The sequence below is a fragment of the Triticum dicoccoides genome, chromosome 5A (genome assembly GCF_002162155.2).
Source record: "Triticum dicoccoides isolate Atlit2015 ecotype Zavitan chromosome 5A, WEW_v2.0, whole genome shotgun sequence".
Lineage (NCBI taxonomy): Eukaryota > Viridiplantae > Streptophyta > Magnoliopsida > Poales > Poaceae > Triticum > Triticum dicoccoides.
The window spans coordinates 531229027-531252964 of NC_041388.1; the positions used below are offsets into that span (position 1 = coordinate 531229027).

At 45.0% G+C, this 23938-nt stretch overlaps 4 protein-coding genes across 7 annotated transcripts; all 4 read left to right on the forward strand.

Annotated features, from left to right (window-relative positions):
• Nucleotides 1–3843: 3843 nt before the first annotated feature.
• Nucleotides 3844–6833, forward strand: LOC119302560 (vacuolar protein sorting-associated protein 22 homolog 1-like). Its single transcript, XM_037579593.1, has 7 exons — nt 3844–4129; nt 4223–4333; nt 5313–5448; nt 5546–5700; nt 5886–5993; nt 6215–6304; nt 6501–6833. The coding sequence occupies exons 1-7, from the start codon at nt 4079–4081 to the stop codon at nt 6606–6608; spliced, it is 759 nt and encodes a 252-aa protein (XP_037435490.1). The 5' UTR covers nt 3844–4078; the 3' UTR covers nt 6609–6833.
• A 1360-nt stretch (nt 6834–8193) lies between these two features.
• Nucleotides 8194–11118, forward strand: LOC119302561. Its single transcript, XM_037579594.1, has 2 exons — nt 8194–9411; nt 10713–11118. The coding sequence occupies exon 1, from the start codon at nt 8242–8244 to the stop codon at nt 9355–9357; it is 1116 nt and encodes a 371-aa protein (XP_037435491.1). The 5' UTR covers nt 8194–8241; the 3' UTR covers nt 9358–9411; nt 10713–11118.
• A 205-nt stretch (nt 11119–11323) lies between these two features.
• LOC119302562 lies at nt 11324–13387 on the forward strand. The gene is made up of 3 exons (XM_037579595.1): nt 11324–11696; nt 12539–12902; nt 12992–13387. Exons 1-3 carry the CDS (start codon nt 11352–11354, stop codon nt 13171–13173), a joined length of 891 nt encoding a protein of 296 aa, XP_037435492.1. The 5' UTR covers nt 11324–11351; the 3' UTR covers nt 13174–13387.
• Nucleotides 13388–13828: 441 nt separating this feature from the next.
• On the forward strand, nt 13829–18445 carry LOC119302564. Of its 4 annotated transcripts, XM_037579598.1 has the most exons (7): nt 13953–13970; nt 14052–14138; nt 15549–15755; nt 15924–15990; nt 16083–16696; nt 16989–17108; nt 18118–18445. In XM_037579598.1, exons 3-6 carry the CDS (start codon nt 15744–15746, stop codon nt 17076–17078), a joined length of 783 nt encoding a protein of 260 aa, XP_037435495.1. In that variant the 5' UTR covers nt 13953–13970; nt 14052–14138; nt 15549–15743; the 3' UTR covers nt 17079–17108; nt 18118–18445. The 4 variants fall into 4 exon arrangements, with proteins under 4 accessions (XP_037435494.1, XP_037435493.1, XP_037435495.1 ...); XM_037579597.1 differs by having other exon boundaries at nt 13829–14138; XM_037579596.1 differs by lacking the exon at nt 15549–15755 and having other exon boundaries at nt 13829–13970.
• Nucleotides 18446–23938: the final 5493 nt, after the last annotated feature.

Below are 23938 nucleotides of genomic sequence, written 5' to 3' on the forward strand. Positions count from 1 at the left end.
TATTATATCTTGTCTATTTTAATGCACATATATACTTGGTAAAGGGTGGAAGGCTCGGCCTTATGCCTGTTGTTTTGTTCCACTCTTGTCGCCCTAGTTTCCGTCATACCGGTGTTATGTTCCTTGATTTTGTGTTCCTTACACGGTTGGGTTATAATGGGAACCCATTGACAGTTCGCCTTGAATAAAACTCCTCCAGCAATGCCCAACACTGGTTTTACCATTCGCCACCTAGCCTTTTTTCCCTTGGGTTCCGCGGACTCAAGGGTCGTCTTTATTTAAACCCCCGGGCCAGTGCTCCTCTGAGTGTTGGTCCAACCTGTCAGCTGCCGGTGGCCACCAGGGGCAACTCTGGGCTGGCCTACCGGAATCTTGGACAATCTGGTGTGCCCTGAGAACGAGATATGTGCAGCTCCTATCGGGATTTGTTGGCACATTCGGGTGGCTTTGCTGGTTTAGTTTTACCATTGTCAAGATGTCTTGTAACCGGGATTCCGAGTCTGATCGGATTGTCTTGGGAGAAGGAATATCCTTCGTTGACCGTGAGAGCTTGTCATGGGCTAAGTTGGGACACCCCTGCAGGGATTTGATCTTTCGAAAGTCGTGCCCGTGGTTATGGGCAGATGGGAATTTGTTAATGTCCGGTTATAGAAAACCTAAAGATTACCTTAATTAAAATGAATCAACTGAGTGTGTGGCCGTGATGGTCTCTTTTCGGCGGAGTCCGGGAAGAGAACACGGTCTCGTGTTTTGCTTGATCGTAGGTTGTTCTAGGATCACTTCTTGATCATAGTTTCTCGGCCATGCCTTTGCCTTCTCTTCTCGCTCTCATTTGCGTATGTTAGCCACCATTTATGCTAGTCGCTTGCTGCAGCTCCACATCATACCTGTTACCCTTCCTATGAGCTTAAATAGTCTTGATCGCGAGGGTGTGAGATTGCTGAGTCCCCGTGACTCACAGATTACTTCCAAAACCAGATGCAGGGACCGATGATCCCGCTCCAGGTGATTCGACTGAGCTCAAGTGGGAGTTGGATGAGGACTCAGGACGATACTACGTTTCCTTTCCAGACGATCAGTAGTGGTGCCCAGGTAGGGCGATCGGGGACTTTGTCGCATTTGGGGTTGTTCTTTATTTTGGTTCCGTAGTCGGACCTTGATTGTATCTGGATAAATGTAATGATATTTATGCTATTGTGTGATGTGGCGAGTGTAAGCCAACTATATATCTCTTTTCCTTATTCATTACATGGGTTGTTGTGAAAATTACCTTATTTGCGACATTGCTTACAATGCGGTTATGCCTCTAAGTCGTGCTTCGACACGTGGGAGATATAACCGCATCGTGGGCGTTACACCGGGGTTTCGCGTTTTCGGATAGATGAACCGGAGGTGAAATGTTGCAAGTTCGCTATGATAGGGACGTGTGGCTGACGAACGGGTTGCGTATTCGGATTCGTCTCGTCGTTCTGAGCAACTTTCATGTACAAAGTAATTTCATCCGACTTACAGTTTATTTTATATGATTTTCTAAAATTTTATTAACTTTTGGAATTACTGGATTTATTATTAATTCGAAAATAAAAACTAAATTGCTAGGGGCACCCAGCACAGGGTACACGGAAGTGTACCAGTGACTGACAGGTGGGCCAGGGGGTCCCGGCTGACCAGTCAACCCTTGACTGGTCAACAGGGAGTGGGCCCCCCTTGTCATTGACTCACCTAACTAATTACTTCATTAATTAGGCTAACTAATTAGTTAGTTTAACTAAACCAATTTAATTAAGTTAACTAATTGATTAACTAACTAATTATTTATTTTACTAATTTTATTATTTTGATTTTGATTTTTTTTTCTTTTTTTGTTCTAAAGGCCAGGGCGGTGGGCCCCAGCAGTCAGTGGCCCGAAGGGAGCCAAAGCGGGCACGGGGCTACGGGCGCTGGGCGCCAGCGGGTGCGATTGCGGGCGCAACCGAGCCAGTGGCAGAGCGCCGGCACGCCGCAGGCGGAGGAGGCGACCACGCGCGGGACAGGGGCGGCCAGCGGTAGGAGCGGGGCGCGGCCACCACAGGAGGGTAGAGAGGGAGCACGAGGCGTGCTCACGTTCGTTGTAGCGAAGAGGGCGGCGTGGCTCGATGGTGTCCGGCGAGGAGGGGGATAGGGACGAGCGACGTAGTCGGGGAGGCGGCCCCGACGACGGCGGGTGGCGAGGTGGTCCGGCGTCGGCGCAACGCGTCGGGGGCGTCGATTGCCCCAGACCGGATCCACGCAAGAGGGAGGTTGTGGAGGCGAGCGACGACGGGGCAGCGCCGGGCAGCGTCGATGAGGTGGCGGTGGTTGGCGACGGCGTCAGGGCGCCCGGGGCGCCCAGATCCAGAACAGGGAGGACGAGGTCGTCGCCTACGAGTTGAGGGCCGGCGCGCGCCTGGCGACGGCGGAGCGCCGGGGTAGGCAAAGGGTGCTGGGCGCCGCGGTGGCTGCCCCGATCCAGAAGGGAATCGGGGAGAGTGGGGGGAGTGCGTGGGTTAGCTGTGGGTTAGGGTTTCGGGGGATAAGGGGAGTGTGGGAGCGGCCTGGGCCAGATGGGCCAGTTGGCCCGGGGGTTTGGGGGTTTCTTTTTTTTATGTTTTTGTTTTCTGCTTTTTATCTTTCCCTTTTTTCTTTATTTTTCTTTCTTGTTTTCCTTTTATTTTAAATATGTAGGTTTTTTATAAAAGCATGGTTCTTTCACCATAAATATCTAGACATTTATTGCCACGCTCCGAACATTTTAGTTTTGACTTTTGAAAACTTTAATTCTAATTTTGAATTTGAATCCGTTTCGAACTAACGCGATCAACAGTACCCGAGGTGACGTGGCATTGTTAATGCAGGATTATTGTAGCCTAATTATCCGGGCGTCACACCTACGTAACCTTCCAAACAAAGTGCTCTTTACCCCTTGAATTTCACCGGGGATGGGCCCTAGTCGCTAATCCCGGCCTCACCTACACGCCAATTTCTACGCAAAACCTTCAGCAAGCTTTCGTACGTGTAGCATTGTCCCGCTCCCGCTCTCAGCTACACCTATGAATATAGTACGAAGGCCTACGTAACCTTCCAAAAAAAATCCTCTTGGTCCCTGAATATCACCGGAGGTGGGCCCTAGTCGCTAATCCTGGCCCAATTAGGCCCCCTTTGTTTGGGCTACAGATTATGATTATCGCTATGGTTGTGGATTCCTGAAAATCAGTTGTAGCTGTGGATTCCTGTTTGTTTACCCTTCTATTGAAACTGCAGGGGCTATGAAATTGTCATTAATGTCCCTGAATGTTGGGTATTTTGAGTTTAGATTGAAATGACATGTACATGTACTAAGTGCAAATTAGCCGATTTCACATTCTTCTCACAAGATCATGCAGACCAAAGGCTCGTCTAATTCACTAGTACTGGCAAGGAAAAGGAGCAATCAAGGCATGGAACGTGTATGCTCGTCTGCCTCATCTAATTCACTAGTTCAGCACATGTACATGTCCGTGCACGTTATGCACAGCTTCAGCGCAGTCAACGGCTACAACACATAGATGGTTCTTCTTTGAGAGAATTCCTTATTTGGCCCTTTCTTAAAATTTGCTTCCTTTTTTGGCCTTAAAAGAGACAAAAAAATAGAAAGAACAGAAAAAATAAAGAAGCAGCAAAAATATGTAAGTGTGAAAAGACAAATAGGAAAAAAAAAACAGAAAGCCTCCAGTCAGTTGGGCTGGGCTCATGACGTTCGTGGTGCGCGGAGACCATCGCCGAAGGCCGAGCCACACTTAGCCCATATTTGTTCTAAAAAAAAACTCAACCCAGCCCATCCTTCGTTGACCCCTCGCCGTCGGCAGGCTTCCAGTCTCCGCCACCGCTCATCGCAGCTCGCCCCTCCACCGCCACGCCACCTACCCTTCCGTCGCCCTCGTAGGCTTCACTGCACGCCCCTGCCCGGCTGCCCCTCCCACCCCACCCCGCGCTCAGGACCTAGCACCATCCGATCTCCCACCTCCCGTAGGCGCGCCGCCTCCGGGACACCGGGCGGAAGGGGTGCGGCAGGAGGAGGAGCATGAGGAGGCGGCCGGGGATCGCCGGCTTGCAGAACGCGGCGGCGACTCGCGTACGTGCAAATTCTTCTACTGGTTAGCCTTTATGGCGCGTGGGTTTTCATCCTTTTGGATCCTGAGATGCGACTGTGCTTGGGAACTTCCAGGACAAATTCCGTCTGGTCGGGGAGAATGTGGCCAAGGTCAGGACGGATGTCATGCAGGAGCAGCTCGCGACCTTCAGGTCGCAGCTCGAAGAATTCGCTCGGAAGCATAAGGTAATTCGTTGCTCGCGGTAGTTGAGGGGAATTGAAGTGGAGGGGACAAATTGCTTACGGTAGTTCCACTGAATTGACATGATGATACTAACTATTTTTCTGATCTACCTATCGATCTCGCTATCTTCCGTACCTGTTTGTATCTGCAATCTGCTGGATTCTAACAATCACAAACGGAATGACTATTTTTGGCAAAACTGAAAACAGTCTACTTACTGCTTCTATATGAATTAAAGTTGTCAATCAAACTTCGAAAGGGGAGCAAACATAATGTGCTGTTGCGATTTTTTGTGTGGTGTGCGGAATTGCTCGTGTATACTCCGATCTGACTAATATTGCTATGCTATTGGGAAAGATGTCAAGAGGGGGGAAAATCAGCCATTTTGATAATTTCCATCATGGCACACCTTATCAAATTTGCATCCAGCAGATTGTACTGTACATTTAGAAGGCTATATGTTACATTTATGGTTTATGGAGAAAAAAAACAATGTCAGCAACTTCATTTGTTGATTTCTACTCCCTTTGTCCCATAATGTAGGACGTTTTTTGACACTACACTAGTGTCGGAAAACGTCTTACATTATGGGACGGAGGGAGTACTATTTTAGTGACAAGTATTACCCCGGGGTTTGGTCAATTGATCAGTTAATCACCTCCTTATCAAACCAAGTGAAACCTAATACTCCCTCCGTCCCAAAATAAGTGTCTCAAGCTTAGTATAAAAACGCCTGTCTGGATCCAGAGAACACCAAGTAGAACTTTATTTCGTACCATCTAATATCATTTAGGTGTAATTAATTGCTATTTTTTGTGATAGCTGATAGTTCTAGATTTCATTCTTCTCATGGCATAATTCCAGTGTGGTGGTATTACATTTTTATCTGCATGTGCTACAAGAGATGAGAATAAATTTCTAATGGCAAAGCATATTTCAATTACCTCTGCTAATGCTATGTACACAATTGTGCTAGTGCAGAGTGACATCCGTAAAAATTCAGTATTTAGACAGCAGTTTCATGAAATGTGTGCAAAAGTTGGAGTAGATCCATTGGCATCCAATAAAGGAGTTTGGGCAGAGCTCCTAGGAATCGGTGACTTCTACTATGAATTGGGTTAGTATACTTAAGCTTCCTTTGATATTCTTTGGATCTTGTAAGTTTCTCTTATACCTTTTTATGCTCAGCTTAACATCCATCTCTATCATGGCAGGTGTTCAGATCGTTGACATATGCATAGCAACAAGATCGCATAATGGTGGCCTTATTGACTTGCTAGAACTCCGCAAACTTCTCTGCCAGAAAAGAAAAACTGATCTTGGTTCATTGTCGTCAGATGACTGTTTACGTGCTATAAGTAAGCTGAAGGTCAGTCTTATAAGCTTATATTGTCGAATAATATGTTTGAGAAATTGATGCTTCACATCATTTTAGAGTTTGCATTGTAATTAATGGATAATCCTTGCCCAGTACAGTTTTTTTTTGGCACAGTGTTATTTGATATACTTTTATAGCTTTCTGGCTCTTGTAATGCTTCATATGTGAACTTGCAGGTCCTTGGTAGTGGTTTTGAAGTAATTTCTGTTGGGAAGAAAAAGCTTGTGCGATCGGTTCCTACTGAGTTAAATAAAGATCATAATGGAATACTTGAACTAGCTCAGGTTTGTGTTTTCTGACACAATGTTACAATACAAGCATATCAATTGGCATATGTTGAAAGACAAAATCCCCATACAGTACATTTTATAGCTCTTTTGCCGGTTAGGTACTAGACAAGCAAGACATAGGTTGATAGAACCTATCAAACTGAGAACATGCATAAACTGGTGTGACCTATACCATAATACCACATTACTCTAGTTGTAACATCATTCACATGCAGGCTAAAGGCTATGTCACTGTAGAACAAGTTGAGAAGGACTTCTCATGGTCAACTGGCCGTGCAATCGATGCCCTTGAAACTTTGCTAAAGGTAAACACCGCGTCTGGATTTTCTCTTTACGATAGCAATCTACATGGTTCATTCCCTCGCCAAAAGGAAAGAAAAGAAGCTCTGTTTTTTTAGAATGAAAGTTATGTTGGAACTCTGATATATTCACTCTCGACCGGGACCTACACTGTGCCAAAATCGGCGATTTCTAACCCATGAAGCTCTGTTGTGTGATCAGGAGGGACTTGCTATGATCGATGACGGGCACAGGGATGGCAAGCGTAGATACTGGTTCCCGTGCGTCACCCTCAGCTCCGATGCCTCCGGTTCCGAAGCAAAGTCATAATGTACCTGTGCTGTTGTATTTTTACCCTTGTGTTCATGATAGCTGGAACCACCTGTATACTACTGGAGCAGTTACATTTTTTGGCTCACTAGTACGTCCTGTGTAAGAATGAAAAGCATTACGGTAGTACCTGAAAAAGTAAATCGTGTGCGATTATTACTTCAGAACTCTGTTGTTTCTTCAGTGAAAAAATATTGGCGCTGGTTGAATTTTACTCCTTTTGTAGAAATCCATTGTCTTCAATTTTAAGCAGTGCCACTATACACACACGATCATTTCAGTACGATTCTCGTCCGACACAAAATTTACATCTATCCATCACATCTGTTCTACAGGCTGCAGCCATCGATTGGAGTATTGTGTGCACAGTAATTCCGAATTTTAAGCGTGAAGATATGGAGTTTATATGAGTTTTTAAGTGTGTGGACTTTAGTACTCTCTCTGATCCGCTGGTACGCCTCGAAAACACTTGACACTGGTGTAGTACAAAGTTAAGACCTGTTCTTAACCTCTTCAATTCTCAGCTTCACAAACTCCGAACTGAAAATCGGGCCGAATGCATTAGCTCTAAGAAGCTAAAATTCTCGGAAGCTGACTCGGGTTGTAGTGCAATTTGGCAAAGCCAGGAAAGCCGAGCTCCACGTTTAGAAGAATCTGGAGTTTCACCTATTTACAATCACATATGTCACTACCTAGGAAAACGATTCGACCTCCACGTATAGGCGCACGAACCCCTCAGGGCTCTGACCGAATCGTTTTCCCTCTCACCTCTCCCTCGTTTGCTAACCCTCTCCTCGTTCTCTCTGTCAAACCCTACCACCGCCGCCAGGGCTGCTTTCTCGCCACCGGCTGGGTCTCTCCTTCGCCTACAGATCCGGCCATCCCAGCCCTTTTCCCGTCGGATCCCATCCTTAGCGCCGCTAGTTGCTCGCCTGGCCTGGCAACCTGAAAACTTTGCTTAGACTGGTTGTTGACCCAGGCACCTTGATTAGCCTGGCCCAAGCGCTAGGAATGGGTCATCTGGGTACTGCATGGCAACAATTCTTACTTTAATTAGCTGGATTCTCTTGAGCAACTTTCCGGTTGGTCACTCATCCTAAAACTACTTCAAACTGAGCACGCTTAATTTAGAAGTTCTGTCCGAATGGGCTCCCGAAAAAGAAGAAATTCCTTATTGTTATGAATAATCTATCATCTCTAATAAGCCAGGCTGTCACAATATGCAACCAAACACTCTATGTCTGGGCAGGCACAAAATTGCTAGTTTTCAGGGTTCAAGTTTTGGTGCTCGCATTATTTCTGGATTTATTTCAGAATTTCCAGCGATGCGTTTTTAATGGGATGAGACGTTTTCGTCGACGACGACTACGAGACGTCTATGATGACTTCATAAATCTTAAAATAATATAACGGCTCAGTTTCTCAAAAGTGTTCATAGGGATAGGATGTGCGTATATGCGTACATAGGATGAGTGTATGCCATATGTATATATGTATGAGCGATTTTGTTTGTACTTGTGTTAAAAAAAACATTGGCGGTGCCCACAGCCAATGACGGTGCGGGAGAGTCTTCCCCGTTTCTATCGGTCTCCTTTGGGTGACAGGGAAAAAGAAAGTGAAAAAGAGCTGAAAAATGACGGGAGAAATGGCGATGGAGAAGCGTCGGCGTCGGCACGCACCACCGGCGGTCGCCTCCTCCTCTTCGTCGACCGCCGAGGCCTCCGGCCACACGCCGTCCCCTCCGGCAGACCTCCTCCCAGACATCGCCCGTCGCCTGACCTCCCTGGAGGACTTCTTCTCCCTCCGCGCCTCCTGCCGTGACTACCGCGCCCTCCTCCCGGCGTCCCGCCCCCACCTCGCCTCCCAGGCCCCGCTCCTCCTCGTCTCCCTCTACCCCTCCTTCGCCGAGGCGCTCTTCCACCCCCGCCTCCGCCGCCTCCACCGCTTCCGCCTCCCCTGGGGCCACCACCTGCCCCCCTCCCGCTTCACCCTCCTCTACGCCCACGGCTTCCTCGTCACCGCCACCACCGCGGCCGCCCAGTACCCCCCCAGGCTCCTCCTCCTCCACCTCTTCACCGGCGACCAGCAGCGCCTGCCCAGGGTCCCCACCCCCTTCTCCCGGGCCATCCTCTCTGCCGACCTCCTCGTCGTGCTCTTCCTGCCCGGCAGGTCCACCGTCCAGCACTGCCGCCCCGGGGATGCGCTCTGGCGTGTGGCCACCGCCGATGCGCCCCACGTGTTCGACGATTTGATCTTCGTTGACGCCACCCTCTACGCCCTGGTTGGCCTCCGTCTCGCCACGCTGGAGCTGTCCGAAAGTTCGCTGGAGCTGTCATTCCTTGGAGGAGAGTATGATGAGGAGAACAGGCCGGTGGGGGAGCGGTTCATGCTTGGGGAGTGCGACGGCGAGGTGTTGCTCATCAGCGAGGAGCAGGCAGAGACGGTTGTGTACCGTGTTTTCCGGTGGGTGCCTGGGGAGGGTAAGTGGGTGATGATAACAAGCTTGGGTGGGCGAACATTGTTTCTTGGGTTCCATGGATTCGCGGCTTGCATCGGCCCAGGTTTCCCTGAGATTCGAGGTGATTGCATATATGCAGCTGGGCGACGCTTGGGTGAATGGTTCGAGTATTCCTTGGTTAATGGAACTTGTGATGTCTGCTATGCTGAATATGTGGGCGCACCACCCCTGAACAGCGATTCACCTCTCAGACCTCCGGTTTGGGTCTTCCCCAGCTTGGTGCCAGCCTGAGAAAGGTTACCCAGATCATTGAAGAACAGTGATGCTGACATGAAGTAAGAAAAGGTAAATTTGATCCCTGGGCTTGCTGTTGCTAAAATTTACCATGTCAATTCTGTATAATAGACACTTCATGAAGATCTTTTGTGTGCCAGTTAACTGTTATCTTTGGTTGCGGTTGTGAACACTAACAGAACACACTTGCTGAACTTGATCATAGGAACTAATAATACTTTGGTGAATGCAGACAATATTTATTTAGGTATTATATGCAATTCGTCGCAATCTCTCTGAACTCTGAAGCTTAATTAGCCTCTTTCTTGCCGTACTGATTTGAGATTGCTGCAATAGTGAGTAAGGTCAGGTATCATATGGAAGAACTGTGCCAGCACATTTTGTCAAATTTCCAAATATCCCATGAATTCAGATCAGATTAGTTATACGTTTCCTAGTAGTGTATGGTTAGATTCTTTATAACATATGAATGTATCACCTGTGTAGACATATGTACAATGGGGAATATTTCAGAGTTGGAGGCAATATTGAGATAAATTTGTATTATCTTAGAGGAGTTTAGTCATGGATGTTGGCCGGCTTCTGTTTTCAGATTAAACCAGTGGCTCTTAACTTGTTTGTTTCTGAATGTAATAATGCGTGTAATGCTGCAAATCCTGTAGAATTATTACAGTTAGTTCTATGGTAGCAAGAAGACCAATAATAATAATAATCAACGTCGAAACATAAGAGTGTACTATTCTTTATATGAGCTGTATTCTTAATACTAGGAGTTGTATTCCTGCTAGAAACAATTAGACTTAGACTACACTCAACTTTTAAACCCATTTAAGAGTAAAACTATCGTAGAGAAGTCACATTCGAACAGGTTCAAATTTGGTTACATGATTACCTGCCCTCAAAGTCACGTTGGTGAGATAAGAGGAATCCAAACAATTCCTAATTTGTTTACATGGTTCCTACAGACATGTACCAGAAGCTTATGTTTGTGCAAACTTGTGTGACATTTCAGACAATCACTTGTTGAGGTCTGGATACATGTTCATAATGTGAAATAGAAGCAGACCTTTGACTTAGGTTAGTCAGAAATCAGAATCCAGTACGCTTCAACTATGCTCCCTAATCATAACATTTAGGTCCGAGAATGTTCATATACTTATTCGAGCTACTTTGACTGAGATGGGTTATTTGTATTTGCAACAACATATGTTATGTCTGCTTAGTCGGAAAAATGCCCGCAGAACAATTATACTCCTACCAAGTAGCACGCTGGGTGGGGTGCAAATAGACTGAAACTTGTTCTGCATCGTAAATTCTGTAAGCTAAACCTCTCTGCATCGTTTGATTTACAGGCCGTTGATCCTAACCAGCTGCGTGCAAATGGATTGATTGCTGCTGAATGTGAACCATGTGTGGGGCTACTGAAGGTCTTCCCGGATGCTGATAAACCTTGGCCATCTTCTCAGTTATTGGTCTTTCCTTTGTGTTTCCTTGTTTTACCTTGCTGTTGACATCTGGTGCTATAGAGCAACAAACAGCAGAGTATCAAAGAGAAGCATGGTAACACAGCTGGACCTCCCCTGCAAATTCTTGTGACAATTCATATATGTTCATGTTGTATGTCTCCTGTCAAAGTTTCTTATGCTACGAGGACATGTATGTTTTTCTCATTCTTGTGGGAATTTCGAGCCGTTTCTGTCGAAATTTCAACTGTCCAAACAGGGCTGCATAATGCAAATGCAGTATCTACACTACTTATATTGCTGTATTTTCATGTCTTTTTTTTGTTTTTTTGAAATAAAACATTCTTCCATGTTTTATTTGTTTTTGAAATAAAACGTTCTTCCAGAGGCCGTTGCCTAGGGGCACTCTGTCTGTTTTTTGTGTGGGTCCCACGTGCAGTGAGCGGCAGACGGTGAGTGGAACTCCTCGCCGCCCTCGTCCAATCCAAACCGCGGCAGAGCTGGGCACGCAGTAGCCGAGAAACGACGATGCCACACGCCGCGCTCCTCCGCCCGCTCATCCCGCCCCCTCTCGTCCCCGCGAGGCCGCTCGCCGCGCGATGCCGCCACCTTCGCGGCGTCCGCGGGAGGTGCGCCCCCGGCGAGGGCGCGGGCGAGGGCGCCCCCGGCGCGGAGTGGCTGAGCTCGGCGGTCGGGGAGAAGGTGGACGAGCTGCTGCGGCGCGAGGAGAACCGGGCGCTGCTGGACGGGGTCGAGGCCGCCGAGCGCCGCGTGGAGCTCGCCCGTGCCAAGCTCGCGGACATCGAGCGCCAGGAGGCCGCCGCCCGCCTCGCCACCGAGGAGGTCCGCCGCCTCGAGAGGCGCCGGGACGAGGTACGCGACATCATACGCCGCGGCTGCACGTAACCTGTTCGGTGCTTTGCCTGCTCGGCTCGACCAGCGGTGCTCTGGCGTTGCGTGGGTCACTCGTAGGAGGGCGACCGTTCGTGAGCGGCCAGTGGGCAGTACGTAGCACGGACCGCCACCGTCACCCTCAGTGCGCCGCTGCTTATTTCTGGCACGATTCTACGCTACTGTGGATATGGACATATGGTGGTACTGCTGTCTACCGTGTCCCTACGATGTTCGGTGACCGCCGCTCTTGTGTTTGAGCTAATGCGGCGCCGACGAACTTGTGGAATGATGAATGATGCTCTTTAATTAGCCAAACAATAGAAGCTCGCAGTAGGCGCATGTGGTTCATCAAGGCAATGTGTGCCGTGCAGAGCGGTGGGACTGCGATAGACAGACTAGATGCAGGGAGTGTGAAATTTACTTGAGTTTTATTTGCTCACAGACGAGAGAAGAACTTGTTGAGTCTAGATAGTTTTAAGAAGCCTGATGGGTGCCATATTGGCTTCTATCAGTAGACTTTTCCACCCTTTTTGGTTCAAGGCTTCAGGACGCCCTGTTGTTTGTTTGGTAAACTGAGATAATGAGATGCTTCCGTTTCTTCTGCAAACATAAAGTACTAGTGGCATGTGCCATGATCATGTGGTCCCGTGATGATGAAGCAGAATGATTTATTGGTTGTGATATCAACTTTATATGATCGTACAGTTCTGTAATCATCAAAATACCTTTCCTTCAATAGTCATAAGAAGACATCAGTTTTTTCTAGCTTGATGCATTTCTTCATAATATATATGTTTATAATGCTGCATTACTTAAATAAGATTGCAGAGTCACAGCGGGAATTGCTACAGGCAAGAGAAATGATTGATGAAGCACAGCGTACCTTGACTTCTAGCCTTGAGGATCGAAGCTTTTGGAATACTTCAGGTGGAGAAGATGTCGATAAAGATAGTGAGAGACTTGAATCTGTAAAAGCTGCAGCAATTTCCTCTATAATCGGTGTTCTGGCTAGTTTGCCCATATCTTCCTATGAAGTCCACAGTTTGCCCCAACTGTTTTTTCGATCATCGGTCGTTCTTATAAGTTGTGCATTGTTTGGAGTCACATTCCGGTATGCCGTTAGAAGAGATCTGGATAATATCCAGCTTAAAACCGGAGCTGCTGCCGCATTCGCTGTTGTTAGAGGTAAAACTAGATGATGCCATTGCTAAAAACTTCTCAGCAAATATTCCTTTGCATGGTTATTTTCTTCACTGAAACTGAATTGCTTGCAGGTCTTGCTTTGCTCGAATCTGGGACGACTTTCGAGCTGAGCACTGATGCCTTAATGTCACTTGCTCTTGATGGTGCAGTTAGTGTGGTTGGGAGCATTTTTATATTTCTGTCTTCTGCTATTGCACTGGACTATTGTTTTAAGATGAGATTTTTGAGTCCATTCCCTGCAAGGAAACAATAGATTCTGTAACTAATCTGGAATACAACACATATATTGGTTACTACGTTGATCATATGTAATATTGCTGATTTCTTAGATTCATAATGGTAAATATTTTTCCCTGTGCAACCCCCGTTTCCTCAAGTTTATCAAATAATGTTTTCTTTTTATTAGGTGGATCTTGTCTTGTTTCCTCAAATCGTATATGAAATAGATAATTCAGCTCCGTTGTGTACTTGAATTTTGCTTCCTTTGTGTGTTTGTCCTGTATCATTGGCTTGCCCAGAATGCAATTATTTGTTTCTGTTCCTTCCATATCATTGATCTTCACCCCCCGTGGAATATTTGATTTTCTCTTGAATTAAATGCTTCCAATATCTGTTTCAAGTGTTTCACAGCATCCTTTTGTGAAATGTTGCACAACCTGGTATTCCATTTCTCAGTTCAAAAAAGAAAAAGAAAAACTGGCATGTCCATGTATCAATCTTCATCCTCGCAGTGGGAATTCCCTACTCATGATCGTCCAATGTTTTAAAATTCTGATGAAGAAGCAACATTGTGTGATATCTTTCTTATTAATGCTCTCTGTACAGTACTTGTCTACTACTGTTCTTCCATCCATTTCTTGATTGCTGTTGAGCAACTAGCTGCTGAACTGTGCTAAAATTTGATACAGTAATATTCTGGTATTTCATAAAGCGCCAAGCCAGATGGAACTGGGGGGCATGTTACTGCATTACAAATATGGGTCCGCGGGAAGTTGTCACTGTAGACAGATGGATGTAGAACAGGCATTTCTGCTCTTGTGAGATTCGGCGGTATGTACCTGGGTCTCTCTTCATCCATCAAGGATTGTGGACGCAGCCTGAAAGTTGGAACTTGCTGGCATTGCGAAAAAGATATGTAGGTCTCAATTCCATGCTGAATGGTCCTGGTGGTGGGGGATTGTGCAGGGAAAGCGCCTCATGAACCGTCAGACGGACAAGGTTATCTTTACACATTCTCCTGTATTATTATTTTGATGATTACCTGATCAGTGTGGTATTATCTTGCACGCATGGTTATTTAATGTTGACCAGCTTTGGAGCAAACAGCTGCACGTGGTCTGTCATGAGAACATCTTTCGGTACATTGTATGTGGGAAGCTAATTAGAGATGATACAATAAAAACCACATATATACTTTCTTCTCGACTTCTTTTTGTATATGAGATGATTTTTGTTCCAAACCTGGTCCCTGAAATTTCCTAACCTGTTTCAGCAGAAAAATTTCCCAATCTTTTGCAAACATTTTTCTTCATTTGCTTATTTCAATAAGAACGTAAGAGAATATCTCTGTTCATACGACAACACTTGCTTGATATGACACATAGATCATGATTCTAAATCGTATAGGAGCTCTGATGGTAGGATTGCAAATCGTAGAATCGTAACTACCAGAAACGTTAAAACGTAGAATCGACTAACCAAAATTGTAGAATCAGAGTGGTTAGTTTGGATTGTAAAGTCATAGAGTCGTACAACAGAATCATGATTCTGGCAACCTTGTATGCACTCGAACGCCATAATTGGTTGGGCGATAACAGCCATTGTGTGGCTGCTGCTCTATGAACAATTAGTGTAACAATTCATAAACACACCATACATCAAAACCCAAGTGAAAGCATCTGCGTCTTACTATTAAATAACAGACTTGGCTTTGTCACTTTGCAAGAATCTTGAGAATATGAACAAAGTGCATCAAGATGGAAATTACTTCTCTTTTAGAAGATGATGAATTGCACAGATGCCTAACTGATGAATTTCAATTTAATCCGTACTCTTGTGACGTGCTTAATTTTGACTTCATCAGGTGTTAAAGAATAAAGACTATACTGGTTTAGTCCTGTCTGTGAAGCTCACCTACCCAGTCCATGCTATGACCTGAGGTGACTACTTTGTTAGGCCTCATTCGGTTTGGAGGATTTTCGTAGGAAAAACATAGGAACAAGGATTCCGGAGGAAAATTTCCTATATATGCATTCGGTTTGTAGGAAATGCGTACAGGAATTTCGTAAGAATACTACTCATTTCCTGTGTTTTTGGAGGAAACTACACATCCACTCAAAACTCATTTTGCGCGTAGGAACGAGGCAAGTCAATTCCTTAGGATGGCAAGTGCCATCCTATCAAATTCCTATACCACTCCTAATTCCTACGTTTTAATTTCCTCCAAACCAAATGAGCCCTTAGAAGTTTGTATGATACCAGGAACCAATTAGGTCTGATCGATTCTGTCAATAGGGCCCAGGATGCACATGCATTGTGCCACAGTTTGGCGGTTAGATTATCTCTGAATCATCCACTACCTGTTCTGATTAGTGAGACTGACCTTTGCTTACCATGAGTGTGCCACAGGTGTCCATATCTACCTCGGTGAAAGTATTTACTTATCTTGAGTCAGGCCAAGCCAGTTGCAGCCAAAAGTCCATTCTTTTGTCTCCTGGACCATTCAATTATGAGACTAGTATGCTTATATAAAACCAGGCCTTGCATTTGAGGATCTCAGCTACTGTCTGGCTTTCACCTCTGACTAAAGATTGGCTATAGAGAATGGCCCTCAAGGTATACAGTTAACTTGTCCTGATACACCATTTGTCGGTGTATAGTGTATGCTGCAAAGTACATGTCTTTGCAGTTTCTGCTTCTCTTAAACTGTGTGTAAGATTCAATTCCCTGGTCTTGTATTTAGTGATGCTGCTAATGAGCTACGTGTTCTTATGGCATCACCAGGTGTTCAGTTGGCTGAATCGGAAGATGCATTCCAATGCGGAGTACTGCACCATTGATGATAATAAGGGTAAGCATCTCAGGACTCTGGATACCTTCCTTTTATGCCATCACGCATTTCTTTGTTCTTATTTATGTCGTCAACATTTTTTAATGGATCAGCCATGGAGAAGGAAGACTCTGTGCGCGCGCGCGCGAGTGTGGCTGAGCAAGACACTGAAGCCCTGCTGCTCCGTGATGTGCTTCTTAATGGCATACTTGCGATTGGCACGCTTGGCCACAACATGAACTCCCCTGAGGCCCGCCATGAACAAGATGAGTTCATCGTCATGGATGAAGAAAAGGTGGACCAAGAGAAGTACGAAGAGGAAAAGTGTGAGGACAAAGAAGAGGCATTCGCTACAGCACCAAGTGCACCAGAACCTGCTATTGAACCTGCCAGGATGCATTCATCGTCGATGAAAGAATACAACTTCACGTGTTCTGTAAAGGAAGAAATCCTGATGTGTGAAGTTGAAGTGGAGGATATCTCTAAAATCCAGGAACAACCACTTCTGATGGCAGAGAAGGTTGAGAAAGTGAGAACTACACTTGCTGATCTATTTGCAGCCGAAACATTCTCACCAAGTGATACAGGGGAGAAGAGTCACCAGAAGACTGTTATTATTGCTGGGGCATCCACTTCAAAACCTACATTGTGCATGGAAAAGACACATAAAAAGAAGCCAATAAAGCCAATGCCAGATCCTCTGAAGGCTACGAGAAAATTAAGTCGAGTATGGCTTTCTTCGTCCCTATCTTTTATGTGTTGCAACTATGCTCATTTTATGAAAACGTTGCCATTGGTTCTTCTGCAAATTCATGTTAGCTTGTCGTGTTACACTGCCTGTTACTTACCTAGAAGTGGTTCAAATTCGCCACTTTACTCCATGGACACGACAGTGTTTTATATATTGCTCATGTTTTTTCACCGGAAAGTAAGCTTTATGCAGCTTAGCCTATCTTGATAACAAACAGTCACTAACATGTCATCATCTGATGGTATTGGTCATCTGTGGGAATAAGTAGGTCGTGAAGAAGATGCTGGGGAAGAAGATCCACCCAGAGCAGCTCAATGGACGTAGTAATGCAGAGGAACCTCCGCTGCTTGGTGCCTAGGCTCGCGGACAAGTTTGTTTTCTCTATCTGGTAATCTACTACCTGGAATTTATTTTCATATGATCTTGGAATTATATAGCAATGTCGTACCCTTCTCAACGGTCATCAAATCGACATGGATGGTGTATTGTTGATGGTTGATTTCCATTTCAGGCTTTCTTAAGACTTCTTCCTTGGAGCCCAATATTTATAATAAAATTATGCTTTTTCTGTGGCAATTTTAGTGTAGAATGGGTCCACTTGGTCGAGTGTAGATTTGCTGATGGGTCGCGACTAGCCATGACAAACGAATCACATTTGAAATAAAGAAACTGTGCGTTGTTCAGACTTACCTGTGGCAACACATTGGGATAATAGAACATCTGAACACGTGAATTTTGGCAGCTTCAGTAAGTGATGGAAAAATTAGTGGGGGAGTACATAAAAGGCATTTCCTGTATCAACTTGTTCACATTGTCGGTAGAGAGAAAGAGAAGCCAAAAGTTTATAACAAAAGTATTGACGAAAATATTCCTTGATGAAACTGATGGTAGTTTTAAGTAGAAAGAATGATGTAAGTTCGAGTGTCATTAAAATGCCACTGGTCAGGAAGATGATGTCCCTTGCTCCTATAGGAACAGAGTACTTCCATCATTCTGTGATCTCTGAACCCAATCATGGAAGATCCTCTGGTAGGAAGAGCTGACACGAGTCGATACTCCTGGGGACTACTCCCGGAGTAGTACCAAGGCATGGGATAGTACTTAAACTACTAATAGTAACAGACGCATTCCCTCCTTCGGGCCATGCCGCCAAGCTTTCTTGAGCACATGGCCTGCAACGCGACGACGAGCACGCGCTGAAAATCGCTAGCAGACAGGCAACTGAAACAGTGGGGGCTATGGGCTGAAGCTACGATGTATACGGAGCATGCAACCGTAGCAGACCTCCTCGCCATACAATACGCGAACATCTCTGCCGCCCTGTGTGGTGATAGCCGAGGCTGTACAGATTTGATTGTGCGCAGACAGCAACTGAGATTTGCTCCTTTGTTTTGCAGGATCATGTTACGTTCCATTGGATCCCTACAGTGCCCCGGAGGTCCGGATTCCTTTGCTGGAGAGAAGCATCCAACCACAACGTACTACGTTGGCCGACAATGTTTCCGTGCCTCATCAGCTGCCTGTTCGCCCGCCAGTGACGAAGAATAGCCTGCTGCCTAAATATATCTATCTATCTATCTTGTCTATTGTTTATTACATGTTGATTCCCGTGTGTAAAGCTAGCCACAGTTGCGGTGTCCTGTCCTGTCCTGTAAGATGGATCGATGTTCTCGTGGTACTGCATGTCCCCGTGCGTCGGTATCAATAAACCCTCCGCTTTCTTTATCCGCTCGCGTCGCGTGCATGGTACCGTCCCGTTAACATTGTCTGTTCGTTCATCTTCGCTTGGATCATATCGTTGTTACCCAATCAACCTTAGGGCCAAGCCGAAAACTGCCAGAACGGCAGCGGCATGGCCGCATGGCAGACAATTTCAAAGTATGACCATCCCACACCTGCTGCACAGTTGCAGTCTTGTTGTTGACATCGATGAAAAAACATTCCAAAATTGTGTTTTCAAGGAGATATCTCCCACCCAAACGTCATGCCAGAATGAAATTTTACTACCATCACCCAACACCTATTTTAGAAAGGTCTAACACCAGCCAAGGCCCAAGAAAAACTTTTCTCTAGTCCAAAGCAAGTTAGGTCTATTGGTCTGATATTCATAATCAACTGGAGACACCCAGTCCTTATTTGTGCTAGCAAAATATCTCTTGGCCCAAGAGCCCAGTAGTGAAATGTTAACTTCCCTCAGATTTGGGACACTCAAGCCTCCAAGAGACCTGGCACCCCACCTGCATAAGATCCATAATAGCATTTTTAATTTCCTCTTCAGTAAAAGGCTTCTCTACATATTCCAATTCCTTGCCTTTTTTTTTTCTTCCTGTGACCAACACGCCTCTCCCAAATGTATATTAAGTTTATGTTCAAAACTAAACAACTTTTTATAGAAATTGGTAGCTACTTGTAACATGCCAGTGTTAGTTGTCACAGGACCATCCTCCCTCATTAATAGGGCAAGATAATTTTTCCTTCTCTGATTAGCCATAGCATGAAAATAAGTTGTATTCTTATCTCCTTCAAAGATTTTTTTTTTATCCCTAGATCTCTGCCACATGGCAGTCTCTTCTTTTTCCTAGATACTCCTCAACTCCTCTCAAATACTTTATAGAGCATCTAACGCGTAAATGTTCAATCCCATCTACTACTTCACAAAGGACGGTTGCTTCAACTGCAATACGTTCATCCCCATGATTGTGGACAACGTGAAAATTGGGGTCATCCCAACCGACATGTATGCTCTCTCCATCGTGATGTTGATAATTATCACTTCATACGCAAATAAAAGTAAATATGTTAGATGTTTAACTATTAAATTATAGTATGTCCCGTTTGCATATGTAGTTAATTTCTCGAGCGCGTTATGCGTGATATGATTTTATTGAAAATTAACAGTTTAGCTAAATGTAAATTGTGTAAACCCCCTGATATCTGTGTTAATCACCCACAATATATTAATAATATTTTTTTTCAACTAACCATATCTTTTAAATCATAACTTCAATTTAACATGTCATATATGGAATTTGATTAGAAAAATGTGTGGACTTTGAATATGATGTTATTTTACATGTTATATATATATTTTTAAATGCAATTTAGGGTGCAATGTTAATGGCACATGATCCGTCTTTATTTCGTACTGGTGCGGATCCGTATTGCAAATGAACATGCGACACACTGTTGTGTGCTGGTTGGTAAGGAGCGAGCGAAGGAAAAGATTATAATCCTTGGGCATGCTGTACTTGTACCAGGTTCTCTTTTTGTACATGTTTTGTGATCTAAGACCCTACATACGTACATTTTCTTGACAAAATCCACGCGCGTACTTACCAACGGACTACACAAACTTTTTGTATTGAATACACAAATAATTTTTATAGGTTGTACATACATTTATAAAATTCATGAACACCATAAGAACATGAAGGTTTATTTAGAAAATATCCAAACTATTCGTGTGATAGATGCGGCCTCCCCAGTGTCGAACTTAATTACCACCTAGATGCTGCCTGAGTGTGGTCGTACGTGCACGCCATCAATATGACAAGTCAGAATCAAAATTGAATTGAAGTAAAAAGAGCGGCTCAGATAAAAATGTTTACTCTCCGGCTGCAACGCACGGGCATGTTTGCTAGTACTTTATAGATCGTCTAGCGCGCACATCTGATCGATTACACAAAGGACGGCTGCTTGAACTGCAACACATTCATCTCCATGATTGTGAACAACGTGAAAGTTGGGGTCATCCCAACTGATATGTATGCTCTCTCTGTCGTGACCTCGATAATTACCACTTCGTACACTAAAAGTAAAGATGTTAGATGTTTAACTATTAGCTTATAGCATGTCTTGTTTGCATATGTGGTTAATTTCTCGAGCACGTTATGTATGATACGATTTTATTAAAAATTAACAGTTTAGCTAACTGTAAATTGCATGATTTTTAATTTGGGTCAGTCGACTTTGTTTGGTAAGGAAAGAGGCAAGGCGGAGCATCGAGGCCGTCGACGCCGGGGCAAGCACGGGGAAGCTCGGGGACGCTGGCAAGGCGTCGGCCAGGAATGAGTCATAGCCGCCGCGGAGCTAACGAAGGCAACTTCAAAGGTTGACAGTTCGGGGTGTAGGTTCGTTGGGAAATTTTGTTGGTGCGTGGTTTAGAGGGATGGGCGGGGTGGCTCCTTAGTTGAACAACAGGTATCCGCCATCTCGCGCCGCGAGCCGCTTCATGCTGGGTAGTGGAAGCCAACTCGTGGACGTCGCTCGCGAGCGTGCTCCCCACTCAGCGAGTGCCTTCGCGCTCACCGCCCCATCGCGATTTCGGATCTGAAACCGCCGAGCCCGACGGCGACGTGCTAGCTAGCGACCGTCCCCCGGTTCAGCGCCGTCATGATTAGGCATGGCGCGTCTCGCCTTTGCTCCCCGCCGTCCGCCGTCGCCGTCGCGGACGTGTCACCGGCCTCGCTTTGGATCCGCCGCGCCGTCCTCGTCGTCGAGCGCGCAGCACTCGCGTAAACAGTGGCTGCGCCTGCGCAGCTGGGGCGTCACCCTGGGTAAGCGACCAGCGGCGCTGGCGCTGATGGAGCGTGTGTCGTTCGTTAGCAGTGAGTGCCGGCTGGGTGCAAATCGCCAGACGCGCCTCATTCCATTTTGGAGAAGCCTAGGAACCTAGGACAGGCTGAAAGGTCAGGCTCTCTCAATGGCGATGGCTCAACCATCGTTGATTTGGGCTGGGCTGCGATCATGGTGGGTTTGGATGGACTAACCGATTTGGATCGCCACGAGGCCACTATCCACCCGTCAAAAAAAAAGAATCCCCGCAAAAAAAAAGAAAAGAAAAAAGAAGACCTAGGCAACTATCCTCATCATAGACAATCTTGTTTAGTCCCAAGATACTTTCTACTAAAGTTAGTATAAAGTTAAGTCATCTATTTTAGAACGAAGCGGGTATTTTCTATAAAGTTTGAGATTGCTTGGCCCGCACACCGGGAGATTTCAAGAAGTAAAAGAAGCTATAGTGGATATGATATGAATAGTGTCACAAAAATGAAGATAAAAAACAAATGTCCGCACATTTTTTTCACAGTTGGATACGTCTTTTTTTAGTTCTGTCGTGTGTAGACCAAATTTAGATTTTTAATTATATGGGATTGTAAACATACTTGTCGACAGAACAAAAAAAATTCAAATTTTTCAAAGCTTTTAGGGATGCGAACATGCATTGGTGGAGGGGTTTGAGTGCTTTCTCTGTAAAATTGAGTTAATTGTGGAGGCATTTCTAAGGTTCGAGAAAAGAAGATTTTTTTTAGAACGAGGGCTCTAGATGAGCCCGGCTTTTGAATTAACAAAGCCATCAACCGACCAGGAATTACAACACACCAAAACACCAACACGACACACTACCAAACTGATACAAGGAGCATACTGGAAAGCAAACACAACACAACCAAAACAAGCATCTAAGAGGAGAGCACAACTAAGGGCACAACTTGATTGGCAATGCATTGCACACATGGGACCTAAAAATCGTAAACAGATGGAGCAAGCCAAGGCACAACAAACCCTCACAGGAGCCACAAGAACTAGATGCAACCAGGGACTAGGGAAGCATAGCAAATTCCATTGCTAGCCCCGAAGGGGGGCCCTATCCCCTCGCTTTGGATCGAAAGGGGTGGCACCGTCGACATGTAGAGACGCTCACTCGAGAGCAAGAAGAATACCGACCACAATGCCTAGAACAACCACTAGGCAACCACCTTGATTTGGGCACGCCTTGCTGACAGCACCGCCGCAGTCCAAAACAACCAAATGGAGCGGGAGAACTTACGAGAGACTAATGTGTGCTTCGCCGCACTCTTCTTCACTTGTGGGATTGTCTTTTTTCTCTAGCAAATTATTGTGATTGTTGTTTCGTTTAGTTTTATCTAAGTTTTAATCATGTTCTAGTGCCTTTTTTGTTTGTATATTGTGCTAAGATGCAGTATTTGTGTTGAGAGGAGAGTGGAGTTGTTCGGTGCGTGGTTGTGGTGTCCTTACACATTTCGGCCAGGGGTTAGCGGTAGTCATTGTGTGAGCCCTGTGTGAGCTCCTATTCACGCTAAAATCATGGAACTGCTACTATAATGTTCACATGGGCTGACCCATGAAGCTCCCACCCGCTCAGCTCATCTTCCTCCCCCACTCGCTCGCCCCGCTGCTATCTTATAAAGTGTCAGCTATCTTTTTTAAAGTTCATTAAATCAAAATATTTTAATGAATTTTAAAAATGTTACAAAATTTAAAAACTATGATTTGTTTAAGAAAATTCTGGAATTTCAAAAATGTTCATGGATTTTAAAATATATTCACAAATTTGAAATAAAGAAGACAAACTTAAAAAAATGTTCATGAATTTTTAAAGTGTTTGAGGATTTTTTAAATCACATTTTAATATATACAAATTTAAATTTAAAATATAAAAAGGAAAAAATAAAAACAAACAAAAACCTCAACCAACAACACACACCCTTACAAGCGGGCCCCCCCAGCAACCTCACAGCCCCTGACGCACTATGAGACTCCAAATCTAGGAAGGTTAGTGTCTTAACAGGTTTACTTCCTTGCACCTAAGGAAAAGGGGGACTCCATCCTTGTTGAAAAAACCACATACTGGACATACCAGACTAATTTGCATACCTCAATGTAAAATTCTCCAACACATAGGAAGGATGTTGTGAACGAGACAGGGGCAATTCAAATCTCACTCGAGCTAAGGTGATTAGCAAAACGATGCCATATTGCTTTCGCGCCACATCCACTTCATTTTTCATTTTGGAGAAGCATAGGAATCAATGATACACGGAAGGCTAGTGGAGACTCTCAACGGTGATGGCTCAATCATCGTTAGGTTGGGCAAAGATCATGGTAGGTTAGGATGGACCAACCGACTTGGTTTGCCACTAGTTCATTATTCTCATCATCGACAACCATGTTTGGCCTTGAGATATTTTGTATTTTTTTAGATTGCTCGTCATGCTTGCCACAAGATTTCAGAAGAAGATAATGTTCTAGTGGATACGGTATGAATAGTGTCAAAAAAGACAACAGATAAAAGACAAATTTTCACACCCTATTCATAGTCGGTGTTTGTCCCTTTTTGTTTCTCTACTATGTGTAGATCAAATTTAAATTCAAAATTTTATGGGATTGTAAACCTACTTGTGAACACATACTTTC